Below are 27,659 nucleotides of genomic sequence, written 5' to 3'. Positions count from 1 at the left end.
TTTAAACAAACATCTACAAATAATTGACTAATTCATTTTCTTTCCATAAACTGCTAAATCTGTACATGAAGTGAGATTGTATATGAGGAAAGGCTGGATCCTTCTAAAAACTCCAGGCTGTTGAATCAGTTCTAATGAGATGGATGAAACTGGAGCCCATTATACAGAGTGAAGTAAGCCAGAAAGATAAAGATCATTACAGCATACTAACACATATATATGGAATTTAGAAAGATGGTAATGATAACCCTATATGCAAAACAGAAAAAGAAACACAGAAGTACAGAACAGACTTTTGGACTCTGTGGGAGAAGGCAAGGGTGGGATGTTTCGAGAGAACAGCATGTATATTACCTATGGTGAAACAGACCACCGGCCCAGGTGGGATGCATGAGACAGGTGCTCGGGTCTCGTGCACTGGGAGGACCCAGGGGAACCGGGTGGGGGGGGGGGGGGATCGGGATGGGGAATACATGTAACTCCATGGCTGATTCATGTCAATGCATGACAAAACCCACTGCAATGTTATGAAGTAATTAGCCTCCAACTAATAAAAATAAATGAAAAAATAAAAATAAAAAAATAAAAACTCCAGGCTGTTATATGAAAGAAAGGTCATATGTGTTCAAGTATAGGAAATAAACACTGAGAAATCTTCATAATAGATTTTTCTTGTGTCATGTTTTCATCTGTATAGCAGCTCACTTACGTTCTTATTTGATTTGGCATCTGCAAATACTTGTGATTTCAGTCACATTCCAAAAGTCAGAACTTTATTCTGAGGAATGATCACTCTTCATTATAGCTCAAATGATGATTTCAACTAGTAAAGAGGGTTGTCAGCTTGAGTAAGTTCCCTTCTCTTCTGTTAACCAAGCTCAGAAATAGAGAAAGATTCAGTTCTAATGAGATGGATGAAACTGGAGCCCATTATACAGAGTGAAGTAAGCCAGAAAGATAAAGAACATTACAGCATACTAACACATATATATGGAATTTAGAAAGATGGTAACGATAACCCTATATGCAAAACAGAAAAAGAGACACAGAAGTACAGAACAGACTTTTGAACTCTGTGGGAGAAGGTGAGGGTGGGATGTTTTGAAAGAACAGCATGTATATTATCTATGGTGAAACAGACCACCGGCCCAGGTGGGATGCATGAGTCAAGTGCTCGGGCCTGGTGGGCTGGGAAGACCCAGAGGAATCAGGTGGAGAGGGAGGTGGGAGGGGGGACCGGGATGGGGAATACATATAACTCTATGGCTGATTCATATCAATGTATGACAAAACCCACTGAAATGTTGTGAAGTAATTAGCCTCCAACTAAAAAAAAAAAAAGTTAAAAAAAAAAAAAAAGAAATAGAGAAAGATATTCTTTGGTCAGGATGGTGTCAATCAGTAGGATACACTATTTTAAAAAATCACCTTCTTTTGGCCGCAGTCCCCTGGGCAAACAATGCCTTGACTTATGCAACAGGAAACCCTGTTAAACTTCGTGAGAGTCTACATGACTACCTGCAATGGGACAAACATTTGTCATTGAAAAGTGACGTCTTGCTTACTTTCAAAACTGGGTCAGCTGAGGATCCTGAAAATATTATATGTAAGCTGGATAATCCACAGTGAGAGCAAATTCCCATCACAAGAATTCTCTTCTCCCTACCAAATGGTTACATCACCTCTCTTCCGCTGGATTTCTAATGCTTAACTTGTGTAGTAGCAAAAGCAGCGCCTTATTTAAAGTTGCCAAATGACCACCGTCAAGACATCGTGATTTTTCTTTTTTAGCAAAAGACAACCTTAGCTCCAACGGCTGCCGGGCTGGTGGAATCACAAGAGGACTACAAACCAAGTTTCCAAACCAGAAATACTGAAAAAATAACGTAGGAGGAAAGACGTGTGCCCAGTAATTTTACTAATACACAACTGGCAGAAATGGCTGTCTTTTGACTTTTCCAGGTACTTACTCGTCCTCTTTTTAACAATGTATTAAATAAACCGGAGATGCACAAGAAAACCGCTGTTGAGTCTTCCAGGTCGTCAGGAGGGCGGAGGTCTCACCAGGAGACTCCGAGGCTGGCACGCCCCAGGAGCAGCTCTGCCTCGCCGTCGCCAACACCTAGACCACGCCCAAGCCCCGGGCAGTTGACTGTAGGCGCCCAAGCCACGCCCCTGACCCGATTGGCCCGCCCTCACACTGCTCCGATTGGCTGCCTGTGCTCCTTCCGCGGCCGCCGGTTGGCCCAGGCCGTTGCCCTGGCGACGCGGGTTGCTGTAGTTCCGCGCCTCTCTGGGAGTTTGGAATTGGTGGCCGACGCCAGCGGGAGCAGACTGGTCTCGGACGCTGCAGGTGGCACCCACTCGGACCCTAGGTCGGCAGGTGAGCGGGGTCAGACGGCCAGTGGGGCCGGAATTGGGAGGGACCCCTGTCTCCTGAAATGGGGGAGCACCGGGCAGGGGCGGGACTTCGGAACCTGCTGTCTCCTGCTGGCTACTCTGCGTGCGTGCCCCTGATGCATATACCTTGCCGGGACGCGCCCCTGCCGACGCCTTGCCTGGGCGTGCACGCACTACCTGAATGGTGAGACTCCTGCATACCCGTCAGGTGGAGGAGGACGGACCGAGTAGGGTGCGGGCCCAGCCTCTGCAGCTCAGCCCCGGCGACGGTTCCTGGCTCGCCCGTGAACCCCCGGCCCAGCGTGTCTTAGGGCATGAGGAATACCAGCAAGGAGCTGCATGGGGCCGCCAGCCGCTACGCGCCCTGCGGTGAGTGACCAGAGGAGAGGAGATCTGTCTTTGCTCTGCTACTGGACAGGCTCACCTGCGTTCTGCACGCGTGAGTGGAGAAGGCGGTGGGGAGGGGACAGGACTAACACGGGGGTACCATCAAAGAAAGCTACACACTGCCCCTGTGCCCAGGGTGGAAGTAAGGCTTAAAAGTAAGGTGGGGATCTAGGGGTAGAGGGGAACTTGGCTTCTGGGATTTTTTCGTTTGTTTCTCTATTTTCAACAAAAGAAAGCCAGGCTACCCCCTGCTGTTAGAGCTACTCAATTCTTGGAGCAATAGCATCTCTGAAAATTCCTCTGTAACAGTAACCCTGTGTTGGCTTGGACACTTTCATTTTCAACTGCATCCTTGTGTGTTTCCTTGATCACCTATCTCTTGCTCCTAATTTAGACTCCAACCAGGATAACTGTATCTCCTGCTTTAAGCAGCTGAACACAGGAAGTAAGCCCCCGGTGGAGGCTGGCACTGCAGTGGGCTTCTCATTGTGAAGTTGGAAGAAGGGAAAGAAGAAGACCTAGCTGCTGTGGTCTGATTTTGACTTTGGTTTTATTCTTCCCCATCTCGTGAAGGGCTGGAGTAGGAGGATGGAAAAGAAGAGGGTCCCGAAGCTCTGTTGGAAGGGGCAGGATAGGGGTTGGCATGTGGACTGCCGGCAGTGAGCCGAGTGTGGCCTTCACAGTCTCCCCGTGCTCCTGGCCCAGAGCTCTGCTGTGACCGCTGTTGATGAGGCTGTGGCTGTGCTGGAATGAGGGGCAGGGGGAACAGGAGGCCTGGGTCCCAGTCTCCACTGTGGGCTCTCAGCCTGGATTTCTGGTGTCTCAGAGCCCTACTGCGTAGTCTCCCCTGTGTGCTAAATGCTGTCACGCTAACACTGAACTTCAGGACAACCTGCTGAGGGCTTGTTAGCCTGGTTTGCAGATGAGAACAATGAGGCTTAGAGTTTCAGATAGCTGCCTTGTTCTCCAAGACTGAGGCTGGTTGCCAGGATACTGCCTTTGGGTTGCCTCTCATGGCTCAAAGACCAGAGAACTGCAGGACTTGAGTCAACCTACAGTCAGCTCTGAGCCTGGCTCGTAGATAAAGCAAGCCAGGAGGAGACAGGGGAGCCAGTAAAGAAATCTACATGGTTGTGAGTGATCTGGTGCCAGACAAGTACTAATCATGGTTGAGGACAAGATAATTCTCACTTCTTCAACCATGTGTGTGTGTGTGTGTGTGTGAGAGAGAGAGAGACAGTTGGTTCACAGTGACTCATGTGCTGACTTTGAGCAGGGCACGCCATCATAAACGGCCAACCAAATTAGAGCTCAGTTCCTGCCCGAAGCTTCCAGTGATGAGATGTAGAAACTACTCTGTTCTCTGTGGATTAATTAGTAATCAAAACACCGAGAGGAAAAATAAAGCAAGAATCGAATGCCTTCCCTCGGAAAGAAAATATTTGAGCTGAATATGATCAGATACGATGCTCCTAAGCCCTTTCTCCTGGTTCTAAAACTAACTCTGTGAGTTCAGGCAGACTTTTTTAAAGCTTTCCCATTGGGTTTTTTTTTTCCACCTCTTTCTCTTTTCTCCTTTTCCCTCTATTGTGTTTTCACTATAGTGTTCATCTCATTACTGTTGTTTAGATATTTTAAAGATTTTTCCATGAACATTCATTTTTTACACAGTGAACTCAGCTGTAGTTCTAAGTAGAAATTGCATGGCTAACTTTTAGCTGTGGAGGAAGGTGACTTCTTGTTCCTGGGATCTGCGTGTGCTTGTGTAAAGCCATCTATTTAGCACTGTATTCCTGTGATCCTGCTGTACCACTCGGAATTCTCCAGAGCCCAACAACATCTGTGCCTCTGTGTGTGTGTGTGTGTGTGTGTGTGTGTGTATGTGTGTGTGCATAGAAAGAGAAAGAGAGATTGACCGAGACATTATTTTAAGGAACTGGCTCACACAATTTTGGAGCAGGCCAAGAAGGAGCTGATGCTACAGCCCTGGGTTGGAAGGCCATCTGGGGGCAGAATTCCTTCCTTCTCAGAAGACCCCAGTCTGGGAACTGTGGTCTAGCCAAGTGGACTCTGGAAATCACCCATCGCACCTGCCAGGAGCTGGTCCTGTGTTAGACCCTGACTGCCATGCGTTTTGGACAGCTGGTTCCAGTGAGCTCTTAAATTCTGGAGACACTTGTGCCCCAGTAGTGATGTCTTTTTTATTTCACATCCCTCCTAGGTTTTGTCCCCTAGTTCTCAGTCAGCTGTGATGTCTGTTCTTATATTTGGACATGTGGGTTCATCAGTTTCAGATGCAGAGTGTCACCGGAATACCACCAGCCCGGAGTGTCTTCTCTCTGTGGGATTATGAGTGGGCCTGATAACTGCAGGTCCCCAGGCTTCTGCCGACACCTCTTGCTCCTGGCAGGGACCCTCACAGGTGGTCAGCCAAGCCACCTGCAGGTTCTGTCCTGGGTGCCCACTGAGGGGCCTTGGGGCTCTGCCAAGGCCCGTTCTGCTCACCACCCGTGACCACTCTCTGGGGGAGGTAGGGGCCAGCAGAGCAGTGGAGAGGGAGGTGAGAGTAAGCTGGCCTTCACTTATCCCCCTTTGCCCTCCCACCCTCCTGTTTATCAGCTCTCATCTGCTAGAAATCTCATACACTGTTTAAAATGTGTTTGTTTATTTTGGCTGCATTGTGTCTTGGCTGCTTGCACGGACCTTCCCCGGCTGTGGTGAGCCGGGGCTGTGGCTTCTCTTGCAGGCAGAGCGCAGGCTCTAGGGCACACAGGCTTCAGGAGTCGCAGCTCGTGGCCTTAGGAGTGCGGCGCACGCTCTTAGTTGCTCCAAGATTGCACGAGGGATCTTTCCAGACCCCTGCATTGGCAGACGGATTTTTAACCACTGGACACACCCTTTATCTGTACTCACCACACTTCAGTTCTGTGGGACCCAACCGGATGTTTCCATCGGAGCCACATTCAGCCCCCAACCAATCTGCAGCCCGAGAGTGTTCCCACAGCGTGAGGTTGCCCAGGGCAAAGCCCCTGCCTCTCTGTTCAGCAGCCCATCAGGGGGCTTCTTCCCTTTCCTGTCTGACCTCTCGGGATGTCCTGCTTCCCGCCTCGAGCCAAAGGAAAGCTGAGGGGCATGTGTGGAGCGGGTGCAGCCAGCATCTGGCAGGACGGCCTGCCAGGATGCCCCCCGGGGGTGGGTGTCAGGTCAGGTTGTTCACCATCCAGCCTTCCTGAGGTGGCACTCGGTCCTGCTCCTGTCAAATTAGCAAACCTGTTCACCAGAGCTGTTACTTCTGTCTCAGCATGTTTGTTTTAATTGAAGTATATAGGTGATTTGCAATATGGTTTGTGTTAGTTTCAGATGTACAGCAAAGTTATTCAGTTACACATACATATACACATTCTTTTTCAAATTCTTTCCATTATAGCTTATTACAAGATACTGAGTATAATTTCCATGTGCTAGACAGTGGGTCCTTATTGATTTTCTATTTTATATATAGCAGTGTGTACGTGTGAATCACAACCTTCTAATTTATGCCTCCTCTCATCTTTCCCCTTTGGTCGTCATTAAGTCTGTGTTCTATGTCTGTGAGTCTGTTTCTGTTTTGTAATTAAGTTTATTTGTATCATTTTTTAAGATTCCATTTATGAGTGATACATGGTATTTGTCTTTCTACATCTGATTACTTCACCTGGTATGATAATCTCTAGGCCCATCCATGTTGCTGCAATGGCATTAGTTCATGCTTTTTATGGCTACATAGTATTCCATTATATGTACCACATCTTTATAAATTCATCTGTTGGTGGACATTTAGGCTGTCTTCACGTCCTGACTATTGTAAATAGTGCTGCTATGAACACTGGGGTGCATGTAACTTTTTGAATTAGAGTTTTCTTCTTTTCTAGATGTATTGCCAAGAGTGGATTGTAGGATTGTATGGTAGTTCTGTTTTAGTTTCATAAGAAAGCACCATAGTGTTCTCCATAATGGCTGCGCCAGCTTATGTTCCCACCAGGAGTGTAGGAGGGTTCCCTTTCCTCCCCACTCACAGCATTTTTTGTTTGTAGACTTTTCGATGATGACCATTCTACAAAACTACAATGACCTCATTGTAGTTTTGATGTGCATCTATCTGCTGCAGTCAGTATGTCAGCAAATTTGGAAAACTCAGCAGTGGCCACAAAACTGGAAAAGGTCAATTTTCATTCTATTCCCAAAGAAAGGCAATGCCAAAGAATGTTCAAACTGCGGTACAGTTGTGCTCATTTTACCTGCTAGAAAGGTTATGCTGAAAATCCTTCAAGCTAGGCTTCAGCAATACATGAACTGAGAATTTCCAGATGTACAAGCTGGATTTAAAAAAGGCAAAAGATCCAGAGATCAAATGATTTGTTGCATCATAGAAAAAGCAAGAGAATTCAAAAGAAATCTACTTCTGCTTCATTGACTACGCTAAAGCTTTTGACTGTGTGGATCATAACAATCTGGAAAATTCTTAAAGAGATGGGACTACCAGACCACCTGACCTGCCTCCTGAGAAACCTGTATATAGGTCCAGAAGCAACAGTTAGAACTGGACATGGAATAATAGACTGGTTCAAAGTTGAGAAAGGAGTACGTCAGGCTGTATATTGTCACTCTGCTTATTTCATTTATATGCAGAGTACATGATGCAAATTGCCAGGCTGGATGAAGCTCAAACTGGAACCAAGATTGCCGGGAGAAATATCAGTAACCTCAGATAACACCACTGTCATGGCAGAAAGTGAAGAGGAACTAAAGAGCCTCTTGATGAAGGTGAAAAAGCTGGCTTAAAACTCAACATTCAAAAGACTAAAATCATGGGATCCAGTCCCAACACTTTATGGCAAATAGAAGGAGAAAAAGTGAAAGTAGTGACAGGTTTTATTTTCTTGGGCTCCAAAATCACTGTGGACAGTGACTGCAGCCATGAAATTCAAAGATGCTTAGTCCTTGGGAAGAAAGCTATGACCGACCTAGACAGCATATTCAAAAGCAGAGACATTGCTGACAAAGGCCAAAATAGTCAAAGCTATGGTGTCTCCAGGAGTCATGTACAGATGTGAGAGTTGGACCATAAAGAAGGCTGAGCACCAAAAAACTGATGTTTTCAAGCTGTGGTGCTGGAGGAGACTCTTGAGAGTCCCTTGGACTGCAAGGAGGTCAAACCAGTCAGTCCTAAAGGAAATCAACCCTGAATATTCATTGGAAAGACTGATGCTGAAGCTGAAGCTTCAATACTTTGGCTACTTGATTCAAAGAGCTGACTCACTGGAAAAGACGCTGATGCTGGGAAAGACTGAAGGCAAGAGAAGGGAGTGACAGAGGATGGGGTGGTTGGATGGCATCACCAACTCAATGAACATGAACTTGAGCAAACTCTGGGATATAGTGAAGGACTGGGGAGTGTGGCATGCTGCAGTCCATGGAGTCGCAAAGAGTCGGACATGGCTTAGCCACTGAACAATAACAACAATAATAATTAGTGATGTTGAGCATATTTTCATGTGCCTATTCTCCATCTGTATGTCTCCTTTGGAGAAATGTTTATCTAGCTTTTCTGACCATTTTTTGATTGGGTTGTTTCGGTTTTTTGTTGTTGTTATTGCATTATATGAGCTGTTTGTGTATTTTGGACATAAACCTTTGTCCATCACATAGTTTGCAAATATTTTCTCCCAGTCCATAGTTTGTTTTTTCATTTTGCTTAGGTTTCCTTTGCCGTGCAAAAGCTTGTAAGTTTGATTAGTCCCCTTTGTTTCTTGTTTTTATTTCTATTGCCTTTGGAAACTGGCCTAAGAAAACATTGTTATGATTTATGTCAGAAAATGTTTTGCCTGTGCTGTCTTCTAGGAGCTTTATGGTGTCATGTCGTATTTTTCTCTCAGCCATTCTGAGTTTATTTTTCTGTATGGTAAGAAAGTCTATTCTAGCTTCATTGATTTAAATGACTGTCCAGCTTTCCCAGTACCACTTGCTGAAGAGACTGTCTTTTTCCCCATTGTATAGTCTTGCCTCCTGCATCAAAGGTTAGTTGACCACAGGTGTGTGGGTTTATTTCGGGGCTCTTTATTTTAGCCCATTGATTGGTTTGTCTGTTTTTGTGCCAGTACCACACTGTTTTGATTACTGAAGGTTTGTAGTATTGTCTGAAGTCTGGGAGCATTATGTCTCCAGCTTTTTCTTTTTCCTCCAGATTGGTTGAAAATTCTGAATCTTTTAATATTTCATATAAATTTTAGGATTATTTGTTCTAGTTCTGTGAAAAATGTCCTGGGTAATTTGATAGGCATCATGTTACAGCTGTAAATTGCTTTGGGTAGGATGGTCTATTTAACAGTATTAATTCTTCCAACCTAGGAGCATGGGATATCTTTCCATTTCTTTAAATCATCTTCTATTTTCCTTACAGTTAGCAGCATATGTGTCTTTTGCCTCCTTGATTGGGTTTATTCCTAAGTATTTTATTTTATTTATTTATTTTTGATGCTATTTTAAAAGGGATTTTTTTAAAACTTTACCTTTGTGATATTTCATTATTAGTACAAAGAAATGCAACAGATTTCTGTATGTTAATCTTGTATCCTGCTATGTGGTTAAATTCATTTATCATTTTTAGTAGTTTTTGGGTGGAGTCTTTAGGGTTTTCTATCTATAGTATCATGTCACCTGTGTATAATAACAATTTTACCTCTTTCCGACCAATTTGAATACTTTTTGTTTATTTTTATTTTTTGACTGCTTTGCCTAGGATTCCAGTACTGTGTTGAATAGAGGTGGTACGAATGGGCATCACTGTCTTGTTCCAGAGTTTAGTGGGGAGACTTTCAGCTTTTTACCATTGAGTATTATGCTGGCTGTGGGTTTGTCATAGTACCTTTTTATTATGTTGAAATAGGTCCCTCTATGCCCACTTTGGTGAGAGTTTTTATCATGAAATCTCAGTGAAAGTCTAAGTTGATCAAAGCTTGGCCAACTTTTGGCCACATAGTCCAGAGACTTGCCCATGTTTTAAGTGATTCTGGATCCTTTAGGAATGTGTGGGTGCATGATGCATGCTCAGTCGTGTCTGACTCTTTGCGACTCCATAGACTGTATAGCCCGCCCGGCTCCTCTGCTCCATGGGATTTACAGGCGAGAATACTGGACTGGGTTGCCACTTCTTGCTCCATCAGGAGTGTATATTCCCCAACATGTCCAGAAATGCAGTCAAGTCCCAATTCAGGGCAGATTGAAGGAGAAGAGAGATACACATGTAGGGAATTTGGAAACCTCACTGGGAGGCTAAGACCCCCAGGAAAGGGCTCTGGTCTCACTGCTTTGGGGCAGCAGGGCAGCTGGGCGCAGAGGCCAGCCAGCCTGCTCGAGGGTGTTCTCCTGCTGGGCACTGTGGCTGCTGCTGGTGGCCTTTAGGATCTGCCGACTACATGACTGGCAGGGAGATGCGTCAGGTAGCAGGTGTTCAGAAGAGGGCAGTTTCTGCTTTGCTGGTGGCCTGGGGAGGGTGAGATGCCCTCCTTGATACCTCCTGGGCAGGGGACCAAGCCAGCCTGGGCTCCGTGAGTAACATCCTGACCCTGGGCCTCCTCTTCCCTAGACTGGTATTACCACCTTCCTGTGAAGCAGTCAGAGAAGGCCATGGACGCCCCACCAGCATCGCAGATTCCCGGCCTCAGCGACCTGAGGGAAGCCCCCAGCGGGCACACGCTCGGGATGCGGAGGTACTGGGTGAAGGAGACAGACTCGGAGTACGTGAAGCTGGCCAAGCAAGGTGGCCGACCTGGTGAGCAGTGCTTTTGTCTGTGTGTGTGTGGGGGGGGGGGGGATGTGACCTTGTTATCTGAATGTCCAGATGCCATCTGGGGTCTGGACACATGTTACTATCAAGTGTAGGAATTTTGCCCAAAGTCATAGGACGTCCAGGTCGCTGATACAGCCCAGGGTGCAGACTCTTCAGGGACGTGCTGCCATTTATGGGAAAGACCAACTAGACTGTGCCTTCACCAGATTGGGATTTTTGGATTTCTCCTGAGCAACACCCTGGGGTGACTCCCACGCCAGCCTCGCTGTCTAACTGCAGAGTTGCTGTCTGCACTGCAGTCACCCTTCTTGGGGGGTAAGAAGGGGTCAGCCCTTCTGCACCTGCCCATGAAGCATCTTTGTTTCCTGTTGCTCAGTCTCCTCATCCCTCAGGTGTATATTAGTGTCTTCTGCATGACAGACGCCGGGATGAGCGTCAGTGGTGACGCTGACAAACATCTGACCTTTATCCGTGATTTCGCTGAGAAAGTCTCGCTCAGCTGTGCTAACCCAAGTTGCTGCTCAGCTTAGGAGTCACGTCTAGAACACCTTCTGCAGGGCCTTTGTGGAGGGCAACCCTGAGAAACGCTGACCTTTCTCTCTCTGGCCGCCCTCCCTTCCGTGAAGGTTATCAAGGAGAAGCTGGGCTACATGGCAGATGGTGGCATCTGGGCTGTGATGCTACAAAGCCCAGAACAGACTGTGTGACTCGTTGAGTGTAAAGCACAGAAGTGGGGTCCCCTCCTCACTCCGAGCCATGGGCTAAAAGAACATCAGTGGGACAGCTGGCAAAACCTGAATACGATCTGTAATTGGATAAAAGGATCGCATCACACGGACTTCCTGATTTTGATCACTGCGCTGTGATTATGTCAAAACTGTCACTGGAAAAACCCCACGTGGTTCCCCCAAAGAGCAACAGACAGTGACAATACTAATGGGAGAGAGGGAGGAGCAAACGGGAAACAAGCTTGGTGTTTGAGGAATCTGGGTGAAGGGTATAGCGGAGTTCATACCATTTGAGGGAGCTTTTGTCTACATTTGAAATATTAAAAAAATGAAAAGTTCGAAAAGTTTAAAATGTCTACTAATAGTGTTGGCCACTGCCCCCTTAGCAGGCAAAACCAGCCACTGGCAGCTCCGGCCTGTCGACCCCCGCCCCCTCCCCGAGCCCCCGCTGTGAAAAGCCTCCAGCCTGGGGGAGGGGGATGGAGACCCGGCAGCCAGAGCGAGGGTCGGGAGCGGGAGTGAGTCTGTGCCTCTCGGCTTGGCTCTGAAGGAGACACCGGTTAACAGGACCCCTACTCTTATGATTTAGAGGGGCTGGTGCCCGCTTCCCACCAGAAACCTGGAGGCTTACCCTAGAAATGCCCCGGGTGTGAAGGAGTAGGGACAGAGAACAGACCCTCCTGGGCTGAGAGAGGAGACAGCAAGCCGGCCCCCGGCCCCCAGCCCCCAGCCCGATGAGTTTTGTCTCCACAGTCGTTGTCCTGGAGCAACGACACCCCCTCACCACCTCCAGGATGCTTGGATGGGAGGAGGAGGTGGGGGGAAGAGGGAAGGGGTGTTCTCGGCGCCAGGCAGCACGGGCACTGGCAGGTGAGAACCAGGGACACCCCGACGTCCCTCCCAACCCCCTCCTCCGAGCCCCGTCAAAGAGCCTCGGGGGAAGCCCAGTTCCCGTGTCAGCCCCGACCTGCTGGCTGGTGATGCTCAGGCTCCGATGGGGCGGTGATGCTCACCGCCGCGTCTTTTTGCCTTCGAGATCTGTTGAAGCACTTTGCCCCCGGGACCACGAAGGGCTCCCCGGTGGCCTACTCCTTGCCAGACTGGTACATCCACCACAGCAAGCCGCCGACGGCAGACCAGAGGCAGTGAGTATCCTGACCCCCGCGTTGCAGCCACCGCCCAGCCCGGCCTCCCCAGCCTCTGACTTCGCTCCCGGCCGCCCCACCCGCAGCCTCCCTGCAGCCCCTGCAGGCCTTTTCTCGCCCACCCTTCCTGGCACTCTGCCGACTGCCCAGCTTCCCCTGGGCCCCGCATGCGGGAGGCTTCCCCCATCCCCTGCACTCTTTCCCCCCCCTTCTTCCTCCCTTCCCTCCCCTGCTCAACTCAGCCCCTCCCCTTCCTCCTTTCCTGCAGCTAGGAGTTGGAGCTTTATCCTGGCTGAATGGGGAGCCAAGAAAATGAGGGGTGGGGTGGGGTGGGGTGGGGGTGGGCGGGGCCTGGAGAAGGTCAGTACCAGGTGGGGCGGGGGAGGGGGGAATCCGGAAGTGGCCCTGAGCGGCTGGCGAGCCCTCCCCTCTTTTTCTGCAGGGTCCCTGCTGTGTCCATACCCGATTACATGGTTTATGAAGAGTTTAACCCTGATCAGGCCACTGGCAACTTCGAGTCCAGAATGGGCCCCTTTGACTTTGACATGAAGACGGTTTGGCAAAGAGAGGCTGAGGAACTCGAAAAGGAGAAAAAAAAGGTGACAGGAGCACCAGATAGATAGCATGGCGTTGCTTGTCAGCTGCGCGTGTCTCCTGGCCCCGGAATCTGCCTTTTAAGTTTGATTTTTATCAAAGGCCAGTTGTTCAGTCGCTCAGTCATGTCCCACTCTTTGCGACCCCATGGACTGCAGCATGCCAATATTCCCTGTCCATCACCATCTCCCAGAGTGCTCAAACTCATGTCCATTGAGTCAGTGATGCCATCCAACCATCTCATCCTCTGTCGCCCCCTTCTCCTCCTGCCTTCAAGCTTTCCCAGCATCAGTCTTTTCCAATGAGTTGGCGCTTCGCATCAGATGGCCAAAGTATTGGAAAATACAAAGGCCAGAGGCCAAAATAAATGAGCTTCCTTTTCTTATGAATATCAACCCTGTGAGGTGAGACTGCCTTTTGTTTAAGGAGCTGACAAGGGGAAAGTTGGCCACCACTTCTCATCTGCCCAGAAGGACATTAGCCAGTCTCTGAGCAAGCCCATTCTGTTTGAGGGTTTAAGTTAAAACTCCCCAGAACACTCTGTGTGGACAGGAAGGGAAGAGGAGACAGTGCTTCGCTGCTGCACAAACCCCGCAGGTGTATTTGACCTTGAAGGGGTGCTGGCTCCAGGGTGACACTTTCAAGGCATTTCTGTTTCAAGGGAGCCATGGAGGCCATCTCTGGTTGGTGGCTTTATGGTGGTGTCTTAGTTCAGAGGCCACTGGTCATGGCTGGCGTGGCTTCTGGGATGTGGGGATCTGTGAGTGAGCTGGTGATGTTCGTGTTAAAACTAGCAGCGGTGTCCCGGCGTTGAGCAAGCCTTGACACACACACACACACACACACACACACACACACACACACACACACACACACACACCTGCCTTGCCTTGACACACACACACACACACACACACACACACACACACACACACACACACACACACACACACACCTGCCTTGCCTTGAGGCCCACTTCCCAGTGTCTAGTTGAAGGGGAACCTTGGAAGTTTATTTCAGAGCTCGGAAAATTAAGCCCCATGTGCAGCATCAGCTGCCTGTATTTAGCTGGCTGTTTGCCCTCAGGATACCCCGTCCCAGCCATGAACCTGGGTCTTGGCGTTTGCACAATCACTGAATGGGCTGCTCTCAAGAACACACATGTTCCTGGAAATACCTCCCAGCAATACCCAGAGCCTTCAGATGGTAAACAGAGTCGGTGCACATGCCCTGTTAAAGGCTGAAACGCTGCATTGCCCTCAAACCATGGACAGAGTCATGCAGGGGCTGAGAAAGTGCAGGGCTGAGAAAGTGTAGGGAGTAAGCCCGTTCTATCCTGTGTCTCTCTGCACAGGTGAGGCTCAGTTCAGCTCAGTTGCTCAGTCATATCCGACTCTTTGCAACCCCGTGGACTGCAGCACCCCAGGCTTCCCTGTCCATCACCAACTCCTGGAGCTTACTCAAACTCATGTCCATCAATGATGTCATCCATCCACCTCATCTTCTGTCGTCCCCTTCTCCTGCCTTCAATCTTTCCCAGCATCATGGTCTTTTCCAATGAGTCATCTTCGCATCAGGTGGCCAAAGTATTGGAGTTTCAGCTTCAGCATCAGTCCTTCAAATGAATATTCAGGACTGATGTCCTTTAGGACTGACGGGTTTGATCTCCTTGCAGTCCAAGGGACTCTCAAGAGTCTTCTCCAACACCACAGTTCAAAAGCATCAATTCTTCAGCTTTCTTTATAGTCTAACTCACATCCATACATGACTACTTGAAAAACAGTGGCTTTGACTGGACAGACCTTTGTTGTCAAAGTAATGTCTCTGCTTTTTAATATACTGTGTAGGTTGGTTGTAACTTTCCTTCCAAGGAGCAAGCGTCATGGCTGCGATCACCATCTGCAGTGATTTTGGAGCCCAAGAAAATAAAGTCTGACACTGTTTCCACTGTTTCCTCATCTATTTGCCATGGAGTGATGGCACTGGATCCCATGATCTTAGTTTTCTGAATGTTGAGTTTTAAGTCAGCTTTTTCACTCCTCTTTCACTTTCATCAAGAGGTTTTTTTGTTCCTCTTCATTTTTTGCCATAAGGGTGGTGTCATCTGCGTATCTGAGGTTATTGATATTTCTCCCTGCAAAATTGATTCCAGCTTGTGCTTCATCCAGCCCAGCATTTCACATGATGTACTGTGCATATAAGGTACGCAAGCAGGGTGACAATATACAGCCTTGATGTATTCCTTTCCCAATTTGGAACGGGGCTGTTGTTTCATGTCCAGTTCTAACTTGCTTCTTGACCTGCTTCTTGACCTGTTTTTCAAGAGGCAGGTCACGTGGTCTGGTATTCCCATCTCTTTCAGAATTTTCCAGTTTATTGTGATCTACACAGTCAAAGGCTTTGGTGTAATTAATAAATCAGAAGTAGATATTTTTCTGGAACTCTTGCTTTTTCTATGATCCAACAGATGGCAATTTGATCTCTGGTTCCTCTGTCTTTTCTAAATCCAGCTTGAACATCTGGAATTTCACAGTTCATATATTGTTGAAGCCTGGCTTGGAGAATTTTGAGCATTACTTTACTAGCACATGAGATGAGTGCAATTGTGCGGTAGTTTGAGCATTCTTTGGCATTGCCTTTCTTTGGGACAGGAATGAAAACTGACCTTTTCCAGTCCTGTGGCCACTGCTGAGTTTTTCAAATTTGCTGGCATATCGAGTGCAGCACTTTGACAGTGTCATCTTTTAGGATTTGAAATAGCTCAGCTGGAATTCCATCACCTCCACTAGCTTTGTTCATAGTGAAGTTTCCTAAGGCCCTCTTGACTTCACATTCCAGGATGTGTGGCTCTGATGAGTGATCATACCATCGTGATTATCTGGGTTGTGAAGATCTTTTTTTATAGTTCTGTGTATTCTTGCCACCTCTTCTTAATATCTTCTGCTTCTGTTAGGTCCATACCATGTGCCCATCTTTGCATGAAATATTCCCTTGGTATATCTAATTTTCTGGAAAAGATCTCTAGTCTTTCCCATTCTATTGTTTTCTTCTATTTTTTTTTTTTTTTGTATGAATCACTGAGGAAGGCTTTCTTATCTCTCCTTGCTATTCTTTGGAACTCTGCATTCAAATGGGTATATCTTTCCTTTTCTCCTTTGCCTTTAGCTTCTCTTCTTCTCTCAGCTATTTGTAAGGCCTCCTCAGACAGTCATTTTGCCTTTTTGCATTTCTTTTTCTTGGGGATGGTCTTGATTCCTGCCTCCTGTACAATGTCACAAACCTCTGTCCATAGTTCTTCAGGCCCTCTGCCTATCAGATCTAGTCCCTTGAGTCTATTTGTCACTTCCACTGTATAATCATAAAAGATTTGATTTAGGTCATACCTGAGTGGTCTAGTGGTTTTTCCTACTTTCTTCAATTTAAGTCTGAATTTGGCAATAACGAATTCATGATCTGAGCCACAGGCAGCTCCCAGTCTTGTTTTTGTACACTGTATAGAGCTTCTGTATCTTCAGCTGCAAAGAATATAATCAATCTGATTTCGGTATTGACCATCTGGTGAACGTCCATGTGTAGAGTCGTGTCTTGTGTTGTTGGAAGAGGGTGTTTGCTATAACCATTGCGTTCTCTTGGCAAAACTCTGTTAGCCTTGCCCTGCTTCATTCTGTACTACAAGGCCAAATTTGCCTATTAGTCCAGATATCTCTTGACTTCTTACTTTTGCATTCCAGTCCCCTTATGATGAAAAGGACATTTTTGGGGGGTGTTAGTTCTAGAATGTCTTGTAGAACCGTTTTATGTCTTATAGAATGTCTTCTTAGAACCGTTCAACTTCAGCTTCTTCAGCATTACTGGTTGGGGCATAGACTTGGATTACTGTGATAATGGTTTACCTTAGAAACAGAGACCATTCTGTCATTTTTGAGAATGCGCCCAAGTACTGCATTTTGGACTCTTTTCTGACTATGATGGCTACTCCACTTCTTCTAAGGGATTCTTGCCCCCAGTAGTAGATATAATTGTCATCTGAGTTAAATTCGCCCATTCCAGTCCATTTTAATTCACTGATTCCTAAAATGTCAATATTCACTGTTGCCATCTCTTGTTTAACCACCTTCTAATTCACCAGTCACATCCTCAGCTGGGTGTTGTTTTTGCTTTGGCTCCTATCTCTTCATACTTTCAGGAGTTATTTCTCCACTCTTCCCCCGTAGCATATTGGGCACCTATCCACCTGGGTCATTCATCTTTCAGTGTCCTATCTTTTTGTCTTTTCATACTGTTCATGGGGTTCTCAAGGCAAGAACACTGAAGTGGTTTGCCATTCCCTTCTCTGCAGGTGAGGCTGCCAGCCATCAAGTCTAAGTATCCAAGCAAAGTGGGGACCCCTCTTGGCCACAGAGACCCTGCAGGAAGCAGACTATCCTTTCCACCCATGTAAGTGCCTGGGCTGGGCAGCGCAGTCTGGATTCGGTGTGGATCTGGTGTTTGGTCGGGTGACAACCACACTCCACCCCCGAGGCAGATGCCGTCTAAGGCTGTTCACCTCCCGGCAGCAGGCTTCGGGGGTGTCGTTGCAGTTGCACAGCCTCCCGCGGCCCGGCCTCTCCGCTGGCCTCTTCTCCCATCTTCCCTTCCCTCCTGACGCTCCCGGGCCCTGTGGCCCCTCTCTCCCCTTCTCATCTCATGTGCCTGTGAGTGCCGGGCTGAGTTCTGTCCTCCATCAGCCCGAGTCCTGCCTTCCCCTTCTCGGGAACCCCCTCACCCAGGCTCACCCTGCCAATCTGGGACCACTCGTTCTAATACATGTGCGCTGCTCAGTCCTGCCACCTTCTGTCCCTGGGGCCTGACCCCCGGGGTCCATGCCAAGTGAGCCCCCGACTCTGCATTCCGCTGGAGCATCCATCAGGTGCCCTGACATTGGGGTGGTTGCCCAGCTGGAGAGAGGTCCCTTGATGCCTGCTCTTTCTCTCCACTTTCCCAGAATCCCATTTTTGTGCCAGAACTAATGCCGTTAATTGTCCGACTAATTCTTCAAATGGCTTCTCCCCTAGTGGGCGGAGGGGAAGGGGAGCGATCAATCAGTCACATTATGTGTGACAAATGTCATGAGAGCACTGCGCTCACACCATGGGGGCAAAAAAATTCTATCATCTGCCTAACTGTCCATCTCTCTATCCATTCGTCCTTCTGTCTATCCCCCTATCTATCTGTCATCCATCTCTGTCCTGTCTACCCATCCATACCCCCATCTATCTATATCCATATAGATATTTCTATTATATATCTATAGATATAGATACATCTATATCTATATTTCCATGTCTATCTCTCTGTCTATACAAACAGGGAGAGCCATTCAGAGCCATTAGGAACACCCCTAATAACAACAGAGTGATTCACAAGTCAGAAACCCGAGGCTCAGAGGGAACAGGTGATGTACATGCCCTGTTTGACACCTGAGTACGTGCTGCTTTGGCCATGTCGATCTCCTTGCCTCTCTGAACGTAGGTTGCAATAAGGTCTGTAAAGATACAGCCACAGAGGTAAATAGAAGGCAAAGCTGTGCAAAGAAGCAGAAGATGATCTGTGATGTGAACTGGGCAGAACTCATTAAGGAAATAATAATCATTTGTTGCAGAGTGGTAGAGTCTGAGTCACTCATCCCTCCCCAGAGATGGGAGAGTGCTTTCAGGAGAAGCTCTCTGGAGAATGCTGGAATTCAGCTTCTTCTCATTGGCTGTTCTGAAGAAAGGCTTTTGGAAGCTGAGCTAAGTGTGAGCCGAACTAAGTATAAGTGTCCAGGAGATGCTTGGTGGTCACTTCTTTATGCTTAAAAGTGGAGAGAGATTGAGAAAGAGGTGGAGAGAGGCAGGGAGAGAAGAGAACCATCTCTATGATGTCTTTAGGAACAATAACATACGTAACTTAACATGAATATGTTTGCTTCTGCATTTTCATTCACCTTTGTACTTAAGTACTTAATTTTTCTCTTTTTGAGACCTGGTCAAAGACCCATTTCACCTACAAACTTTTCCAAATTGATTAGCAATGGATATAAGGATGAGTGGTTACAGCAGCAAGCGGACTCAGACAAGAGGACCCTGCAGACTCCTCGATCCTCTGTCTCATCTCCATCCCCACTGGACGCTGAGCCGCCCCCAGACCCAGAGGCTCCCGGAGGCGCCAAGGAAGCCCCAGGTGAGGAGCATGGCCACCGAGACCCCTTGTCTCATTAACTGTATCATAATGAGAGATCTGAAAGCCACATAAAAAACCTACGGGAAGTATTGAGGTCACAGGCACACATGAGGATAATATGTATTTTGTTTTTTTCCTCTATTCAGATGAATAGCAAAAGTCATTATTTCTGTAGCTTTACATTTTCTTTTAGTTGAAAATTCCGGTGTTTCTTGTGTTGTACCACACACATAACATCGGTTTTAGTCTCCTGGATCCAAAAGGTTCTGACCCACGAAATGACTGGTCTTTTCTGAGGCAGCTTCGGAAAAGCCACGGTTGTGAAAAGCACTAGCAGTTCAAGTTGAAGTTGTGCCACTGTCGGCACTTTTTACACTTCGTCATTAAACTTTAGATGTTAACAGTTTAGTCCTCTCCCTGAAACTTGCTATCCAGAAACTCTATAACAGTCGCAGTCACAGGGACAGTTGGTCTTATTTTTGGCCGCGTCCATCTTCAAGTCTATCTACTATGTTTAGTATCTGCTGTTGTTCAGTCGCCAAGTCATGTCCGACTCTGCGACTCCATGGACTGCAGTAGGCGAGGCTTGCCTGCCTTCACTATCTCCCGGAGTGTGTAGCTCTAGGAATTAATGACCATTTACCTTTAGGAAACTTATGTTCACCCTGAGGCTTCAGTTCTCTGATTAAGGAGGAAGGAACTGTGCTGTTGAAGCATCTCAGGTGTCTTATGTGATGTTTTATAAGTGTGATCTCTGTGCACCTTCCCGTCCAGCAGGCACCTCGCTGCCCCAGCCACTGTCTTAATGACACCCTCCCTCCACTGCCACCGTGATGCCATCTTAAGTCATACAACCTTTTACTAACTTTTAAGTAATTAGTAAAAGTAATTCTTTTAAAATTATCCTGTTTTATTGAATTGGAAAACTGATCTACTTGTTCTTTTTTCCAGAGTCTTCTCCTCCGAGTGAGTATTTTTAGAGAAACTGACCTTTGTCCAAATATAAAACGTGTCTCAGTCACACAGAACAGTCCATGGACGTGGTTCTTGAACCTGAAGCTGCCGTATCTCACAAGCCTGTGAGATCCCTCTCCAAACTGCTGGTGTCCTGACTATAAAAGCTGGTGCCATCTACCCCTCTAAAAAGTCGAGTTCTAGTGACACAGCCTGGGGACAGCAAAAGAAGGACCACTTACATTACTACAATAAGATGAGTCTTTTATGCAGATCACACGAGATAGAGCATATTTCAGTTCACTTTAGAGACGTGCGTTTTATTAGGCACCATGTGAGAGCTGTGGGTTTAAATAATGGTCAAGAAGTGAAAGGGGCTTCCAAGATGACTCAGCGTGAAGAATCCGCCTGCCACTCAGGGGACACAGATTCACCGTCTGGGTCAGGAAGATCCCCTGGGGAAGGGAATGGCAACCCACTCCAGTATTCTTGTCTGGAGAATCCTGTGGAGAGAGGAGCCTGGCAGGCTACAGTCCATGGGGTCGCAAAAGAGTCAGATGCGACTTAGCAACAGAGCACAAATGAAAGGCCACGAGAGGACCCCAATTTAAATACAGATGTGGCAGGCACCAAGGCCCACCTACGGAAGGTCTCCGAGGGGTTTTAGCATTGTTTTTCTGCATGGTCTTAAGAAGATAGAATTTACTTCACCACCACCAAAATATCTTATCTGATTAAAGAACTGTTACTGGACATTAGTCTAAGGTTATATACTTTCTACTGGGAAATAAATCATTGCACGTGTTATATAATATCCATGTGTTTGAATTTGCAGCAAGACCCTCTGAACCTCAGGAAATTTTTCACAGTTCAAAGTAGCAGACCGAGTAGGGAGGAAAGGCCCTGTAACTTGGCAGAAGCACCATGCAGTTGAGCCAGCCGGCCTCTGCGCATTTTCTGGGTCGCTGAGTGCCCCTGCCTGCCGACCCCTGCCGACCCTCCCTCGCCAAGACTTCTGATCTGCCGGGTGCTGCGGCTGACCTCGGCCACACTCTGCCCGGGGTCTCCTGGTTCTCCTCCTGCCCTTCCCGGCTTTTCACTTGATAAACAGCAATCACCCACCCAGAGCGTTCCTTTTCTTTCCATGGAAAGCAACACCTTTCACTGCCCTCCACCGCAGCCAGCCGCTGCAAGCCTAGACCTTATCACGTCCTCTTGAATGGGTTTTCCTTCAACTAGACACAGAACTATTGTTTCTCACTGCAATTTTTGCAGCCTCGCCAGGTGTTTCTGACACTGCCAGACCAATGCCTTGAGCTGAGTGGCAGCATGTCGCCCCTGGAAGGTGGGCAGGGCGCAGCGCCGGGGTGTTGGGCCCGCAGCCTCCGCTGGGGCGGGCAACCAGATGGCGCTGAGCCGCCCCCTGCGCAGCCCCACCCCTCAATGCGCTCAGCATTTTTTGGTCAGCAGGTTTAGCACGTGCAGGACTGACTCGGGGACCACCAGCTGCCTGCGAGTTGGAAGCCGACGTTTCTGACACGTGATTAGTGCCTTGAGGGTAGGACTAGAATTTTATGTAGACTACAGTTATAATCTGGTAAATAGGATTACTACTTTAGTAAATCAGTGCAGAGACATTTCTTTTCTTTTATTTAAAATAATAGGTTAGGGACTTCCCTGACAGTCCAGTGGTCGACTTCCCCTTCTAATGCAGGGGTTGCAAGTTTGATCTCTGATCAGGGAGCTAAGATGCCACCTGCCTCCTGGCCAAAAAAGCAAAACATAAAACAAACAATATTGTAACAAATTTAGTAAAGACTTTTAAAAATGGTACACATGGGCCTCTCAACCTTTTGAAATGGCCCACACTCTGTCTGGAGAGCCTGTTTCTCTCTAAATAAACCCACTTCTTACCTATCAAAAAAAAAAAAGATGATACACATTAAAAAAAATTACCTTGCAGAAAAAAAAATACAATTAATAGGTTAGATGTTTAAATTTGCGAAACAGGCCATCTTGATATCTTTACTCATCGACTCCTTGTTTTACATTGCAGGTGCAGCACCACCTCCACCCGACTCAACGCCGGTGGAGCTCAAATAAAGGCGGATGTAAAGGGCATCCTGGATCTATGTTATGGCTACAGTCACAAGTCCCCTGTTATAGCTTATTAAGTTTCTTACAGAGTGATCGTCTTAGAACAGATGTGAACTCCCTGCTGCCTGGGGCTGCTGGCGTCGGGTTTTGTTTCTTGCGTCTCTCTGGGATGGCGGGCGAGTGGCCTTTGCCCCGCTGCGCCTTGCTGGCCTGGGATGTCAGGGCAGCTTCCTCCGCATCCGCAGCAGATCTCACGTCACCTCCTGCTGTGTGAGCCTCTGTGGGCCCCACTTCTACTGAAATCGGCGGTTTAGATGCTTAACTGGAAAAAACTCACCCAAAAGCGTTTTTACTGTTTTGGTCCTGAAATTTTTGTAGAAATAATTTTTCTGTTACAAAACAGCATTTAATTCCAGAATATTGTGATACAGTTTATATTAAGAAAAAGATTGATTTGTTATACCTTGAAGTTTTAAACATTTAATATAAAAACATTGCAGCATTTTCTAGCTTTAAATATTTGACAATATTTTTTGCATAAACCGAAATTCATAATAGCGAACATTTATTGTTTTGCATTAAGTAAAAATGTTTAAATACTTAATTTAGTAGTCTTAACAAAAATGTTTTAATACAGAGACAGTTCTCTCATTTTATAAATTTCATTGCCATTTATATGTAAGTAATTAGCATAAAATGTAGTTTTATATTTTGTGCATTTAATTCATTAATAAAATAATAATTTTCTGCTGGAGGATTTTCAGACAGCCAAGTAAAGTCAAAGTTATTTTAGCTTCTTTCCCAGAATAAACTTATCATGTACTTGCTCACCTCAAGTTGAAGTTTTCAGTTAATTCTTCATTTAAAGATACTGAGTTGAGCACATGGATCTGTACCCTTGAATCAGCCACAGGGAGATGGTGAGTGGTGTGTGCGCTGAACAGAGAGAGTTAGCTTTAGGGTAAGCTGCCAACTTTCTTTCCTTTGTCACCCTTTCCTTCCTCTTTAAAACCTACCCCATCCTCACCCTCCCTCCCCAAGAAAAAACCATCAGGAACAGATACAGTAGCTTAGTTAGTGTTAGTTGCTCAGTCTTGTCCAGCTCTTTGTGACCCCATGGACTGTTGCCCACCAGGCTCCATGGGGATTCTCCAGGCAGGAATACTGGAGTGGGTTGCCATTCCCTTCTCCAGGGGATCTTCCTGATCCAGGGATTGAACCTGGGTATCCTGCATAGCAGGCGGATTCTTTACCGTCTGAGCCAGCAGGGAAGCCCCATACAGTAGCTTATGACTGTTTAATTCTCTTTTGAGGGTATTAGAGTACAGAAACCTGTCATTTAGGGAGAGGACAGACTTTGGGGCAGGGACCTCTGACCAGACCTTGGTTCCATGCAGGGCCTCTGGTGTCTGTTACTGGTAAAAAACAACCCTGCAGTTAACTTTTTGTTTGGTAATAAACAACAGACTTTATGAAAACAGAAGTTTTGCATATTCCATCCAGTTATTTTGAAGCAAAGGGCTTTTGCCAAAAGATAGAAAATATAGCAAAATCATTCTAAATAAAAATTGTCAGCTTAAACCAGCAAAAAAATAATGTGTTTAATGAAATACTTCTACACACATGTGCGTGTAGGCATGGGCGCACACACCCTCCCGGGGTCCTGATGCTTTTGTGACAAGCATCTGGCAACCTCAGCTCAGCACAGACTGCTCTCAGAGCTTAGCTCTGAGCCTCGGTTTCCTTCTTTATCAAAAGGAGATACTTCCTATCCAAAGGCTGTTGTGAGGATTAACCAAAATAAGGTTCAACCACGTTCCTGACACAACATCTGACACAGTACTCAATCATTCTCTCAGCTCTCAGAAATCCAGTGCTCAGTTTGGTGGTCGGCTTACCCATGAAGGGAGCCCCAGACTCACAAAGGAAAACCAGCGTCCCTGTAAAAAGCCATGATTCTTAACTGTCAACTGATTAACTTTCCATTTATACACAGCCTTGAGAACTGCCTGAAATGGGCCCATGGAAAGCAAAGCAGATTAGTGGAAAAGTGAAAAGACCAGAGAAGAGCTTCAAGAAGGAGAATGCAGAACAAAAACAACAGTGAGGCAGCAATGAGAGAAGGTGGAAATAAATGTCAGGAATTAGAGTGAACGTGATGGTGGAGAATGAAGCTTTGAACCCCTCAATGGGCTTAACTTGGGTCCAAGAAACAGTTTAAAAAATTGGCCAGACTGTACCTTAAAAAGCAAAAGAAAGTCCAGACAGATTTAGTAGTGAATTGTACCAAACACTGAAGAAATTATATTTAAAATACATGACAATTTAATATATAATATAAATATAATTGACTATAATTATAATTTATAATTCTGTGAATTAATTATAATTATACTAACTCTACTATCTCTTCAAGAAGATAGAAGCAGAATAAGTCCTAAATCATTCGTGAGCTCATCATTATCTGGATACTAAATTCAGACAGACATTACAAGAAAATTATGGACGCAAATTAAAATATCTCTCATGAACATAGATGCAAAAATCTCTAACAAAATATTGGCAAGTTACATCCTAAAATAGGGACTTCCCTGGAGATCCAGTGGCTAAGACTCCACATTCCCAATGCAGGAACTCAGGTTAGATCTTTGGTAAGGGAACCAGAGCTCAGATGCTGTCTGCTGCAACTAAGAGGTCACGTGCCACAGTGGAAGATCTCATGTGATCCAGTGCAATTTGATCCCTGGTCCCTCTGCCTTTTCTAAATCCAGCCCAAACATCTGGAAGTTCACGGTTCATGTACTGTTGAAGCCTGGCTAAGAGAATTTTGAGCATTACTTTGCTGGCATGTGAGATGAGTGCAGTTGTATGGTAGTTTGAACATTCTTTGGCATTGCCTTTCTTTGGGACTGGAATGAAAACTGAACTTTTCCAGTCCTGTGGCCACTGCTGAGTTTTCCAAATTTGCTGGCATATTGAGTGCAGCACTTTCACAGCATCATCTTTTAGGATTTGAAATAATCAACTGGAATTCCATCACCTCCGCTAGCTTTGTTGGTAATGATACTTCCTAAGGCCTACTTGACTTCACATTCCAGGATGTCTGGCTCTAGGTGAATGATCACACCATCATGATTATCTGGGTTGTGAAGATCTTTTTTGTATAGTTCTTCTGTGAATTCTTACCACCTCTTCTTAATATCTTCTGCTTCTGTTAGATCCATACAATTTCTGTCCTGTATTGAGCCTATCTTTACCTATTAGTCATGACAGATACATTCACAGGATGGATTGAAGGCTTTCCCATCCAGACTGAGAAGGCTGAGGAGGTGATTAAAAAATTGCTCCATGAAATCATTCCAAGATTTGGCCTGCCCAGGTCATTACAAAATGACAATGGGACATCATTTACTTCTAAGTTCATCCAAGGGGTCTCTAAAGCTTTGGGTATTACTTATTGTCTCTATTGTGTCTGAAGTTCTCAGTCTTCAGGAAAAGTAAAAAGAACCAACCAGTTCTTAAAATCGGCAATAAAAAAGATAACCCAGGAGACCTCCCTGGGATGGAAGGAGGCTTTACCAATAGCTGTCCTCCACACCTGTATTGCCCCTAAGGAACAGGTTGGTCTTAGTCCTTATGAGATGCTATATGGGAGACCTTTTGTTTATGTTATGACCTCTTCCTAGATCCAGAGGCTCAGACCCTCTGGTCTTATACCATGGCCATTGGGCAATTCCAACAGGATATATGCTTGTAGGGTGTCAACCAGGACCCAAAGGATTCTTTTTTATTTCATTTTTTCCCAAAGGATTCTAAAGAGCCACCTCTATATGCTCCAGGGACTCAAGTCCTAGTTAAAGTCTGGAAGGATGGGTCCCCAAAGGCTCAACTGCAGCCCACATGGCAGGGCCCCTACCCTGTAATACTTTCTACCCACAGCAGTCAGGGAACCAGGACACAACTCCTGGATTCACCACTCATGAGTCAAGCTGTGGAAGAAAACAGGACATTCAATACACCTGTGAGCCCCTGGGAGATCTCAGATACCTATTCAGGACTACGAATGAGCACCATTCTAGTGAACACACCCAAAATTAAATTTCTGGGGATAAGATTTCTCAGCATAGCTCTAAAGAGCCAACACAGCTTGGCAGGGGTTGTACTCCAAAGTAGACAGGAGATGGATCTCCTGATCCCTGAAAAAGGAGGGATTTGAGCCATCTTGAATGACATGTGTTGTTTCTGGGTAAATACCTACAACTAAGTTAAAGAAAGTCTCACAGTACTCAAGAAAAACATTCAGGTCCTACAGGATCTCAAAGAACAATCTGGAGAGTTCTCTGGGTGAGTACAGTCTCTCTTTGTGGGATCCTTCTCCTGGTGCTGGAGAAGTCGCAGTTGGCTAATGCCCCTACTAATCCCTGTTATCACCATATTGATTCTACTTATGATTGCTCCATGTTTTATCAATTGTCTCACCCATCTTGTCTCTGCCCAGGTCAACAAGCTATAACATGCAGTAGCAGTTCAACAAAGATATATAAAACTACAGCTGACCACAGAAAATATCACTCACCCCTAGATGGACACTGGTATAAGGATTCTGAGGCTTGAGACCACCAAGAAGGGGAGGCCCAATGCCCCTCTCCATCCCAGCTCAGCAGGAAGTAGCCAGAGAGACCTCGATGCCCATATTCCCAAAGAATTGGGCCTCCCATTTTTTGAGGAGGGAACGTTAGGTAGTTAGATTAGGAAAAACAAGTCCAAAATAGTGGTGGCTAAAAGATAAAGAAGAGAAAAGCCCTTGAAAATGGAACAAAGAAAGGTCCAAGGACTGGAGTGAGAACTTCAGGTGAAACAAACAGCCCTCCTGGCTAGCCCAATTTACATACGGCAGGTTCAGGGGGAGGAGACAAAACATAAAAAGAGGAGCCAAAATCGAGCCTCAGGCTTCTCCTCTCTACTCTGTGCCTCTTTTGGGTCGGCCTGCCCTCATGTCTTGAGGATGTATTTTCCTTTTCTTGCCAAATAAAACTGAGCTGTAACACAGATCCATTCATCGCTTCAAATTTTTGCTCCAGCAAGACAGAACTGAGGAAATTACAAACTCCCCCAACAATAGTAACTAATACACCTAGACAGCATATGAAAAAGCAGAGCATTATACTTTGCCAATAAAGGTCCATCTAGTCAAGGCTATGGTTTTTCCAGTGGTCATGTATGGATGTGAGAGTTGGACTATAAAGAAAGCTGAGCATTGAAGAATTGATGCTTTTGAACTGTGGTATTGGAGAAGATTCTTGAGAGTCCCTTGAACTGCAAGGA

At 46.3% G+C, this 27,659-nt stretch overlaps 2 protein-coding genes across 7 annotated transcripts in view; one reads left to right on the top strand and one right to left on the bottom strand.

The window, feature by feature from the left end:
- Window positions 1–2,107, bottom strand: part of SUN3 (Sad1 and UNC84 domain containing 3) — a 46,301-nt gene extending 44,194 nt beyond the window's left edge. For 2 of the 3 annotated variants that reach the window (XM_065939519.1, XM_065939521.1), the window contains exon 1: window positions 1,971–2,100. The gene's annotated coding sequence lies outside the window, so the exon portion shown is untranslated. Of the gene's footprint in view, window positions 1–1,970 lie in introns of all 3 variants that reach the window. The other variant, XM_065939520.1, reaches the window with a different exon arrangement.
- A 159-nt stretch (window positions 2,108–2,266) lies between these two features.
- C6H7orf57 (chromosome 6 C7orf57 homolog) lies at window positions 2,267–23,170 on the top strand. 4 transcript variants are annotated; one of them, XM_065938757.1, is made up of 9 exons: window positions 2,267–2,383; window positions 2,609–2,769; window positions 10,412–10,597; window positions 12,380–12,488; window positions 12,931–13,087; window positions 17,422–17,519; window positions 19,084–19,283; window positions 20,235–20,249; window positions 22,294–23,170. In XM_065938757.1, the coding sequence occupies exons 2-9, from the start codon at window positions 2,715–2,717 to the stop codon at window positions 22,338–22,340; spliced, it is 867 nt and encodes a 288-aa protein (XP_065794829.1). In that variant the 5' UTR covers window positions 2,267–2,383; window positions 2,609–2,714; the 3' UTR covers window positions 22,341–23,170. The 4 variants fall into 4 exon arrangements, with proteins under 4 accessions (XP_065794829.1, XP_065794830.1, XP_065794827.1 ...); XM_065938758.1 differs by lacking the exon at window positions 2,267–2,383 and having other exon boundaries at window positions 2,609–2,839; window positions 19,132–19,283; XM_065938755.1 differs by lacking the exon at window positions 2,267–2,383 and having other exon boundaries at window positions 2,609–2,839.
- Window positions 23,171–27,659: the final 4,489 nt, after the last annotated feature.

This window comes from Muntiacus reevesi, chromosome 6 (genome assembly GCF_963930625.1).
Source record: "Muntiacus reevesi chromosome 6, mMunRee1.1, whole genome shotgun sequence".
NCBI lineage: Eukaryota > Metazoa > Chordata > Mammalia > Artiodactyla > Cervidae > Muntiacus > Muntiacus reevesi.
The sequence above is the reverse complement of the archived record's forward strand: the minus strand, read 5'-3'. Positions and strand labels throughout refer to the sequence as shown.

Excerpts from the sequence above, each read along its gene's own strand:
- C6H7orf57 (XM_065938755.1), top strand. The coding sequence starts at position 2,740 with ATGGGGCCGCCAGCCGCTACGCGCCCTGCGGTGAGTGACCAGAGGAGA. Across the intron at positions 2,840-10,411 it reads CTCACCTGCGTTCTGCACGC|ACTGGTATTACCACCTTCCT; the intron begins GTGAGTGGAGAA and ends CCTCTTCCCTAG. Across the intron at positions 10,598-12,379 it reads CAAGCAAGGTGGCCGACCTG|ATCTGTTGAAGCACTTTGCC; the intron begins GTGAGCAGTGCT and ends TTTGCCTTCGAG.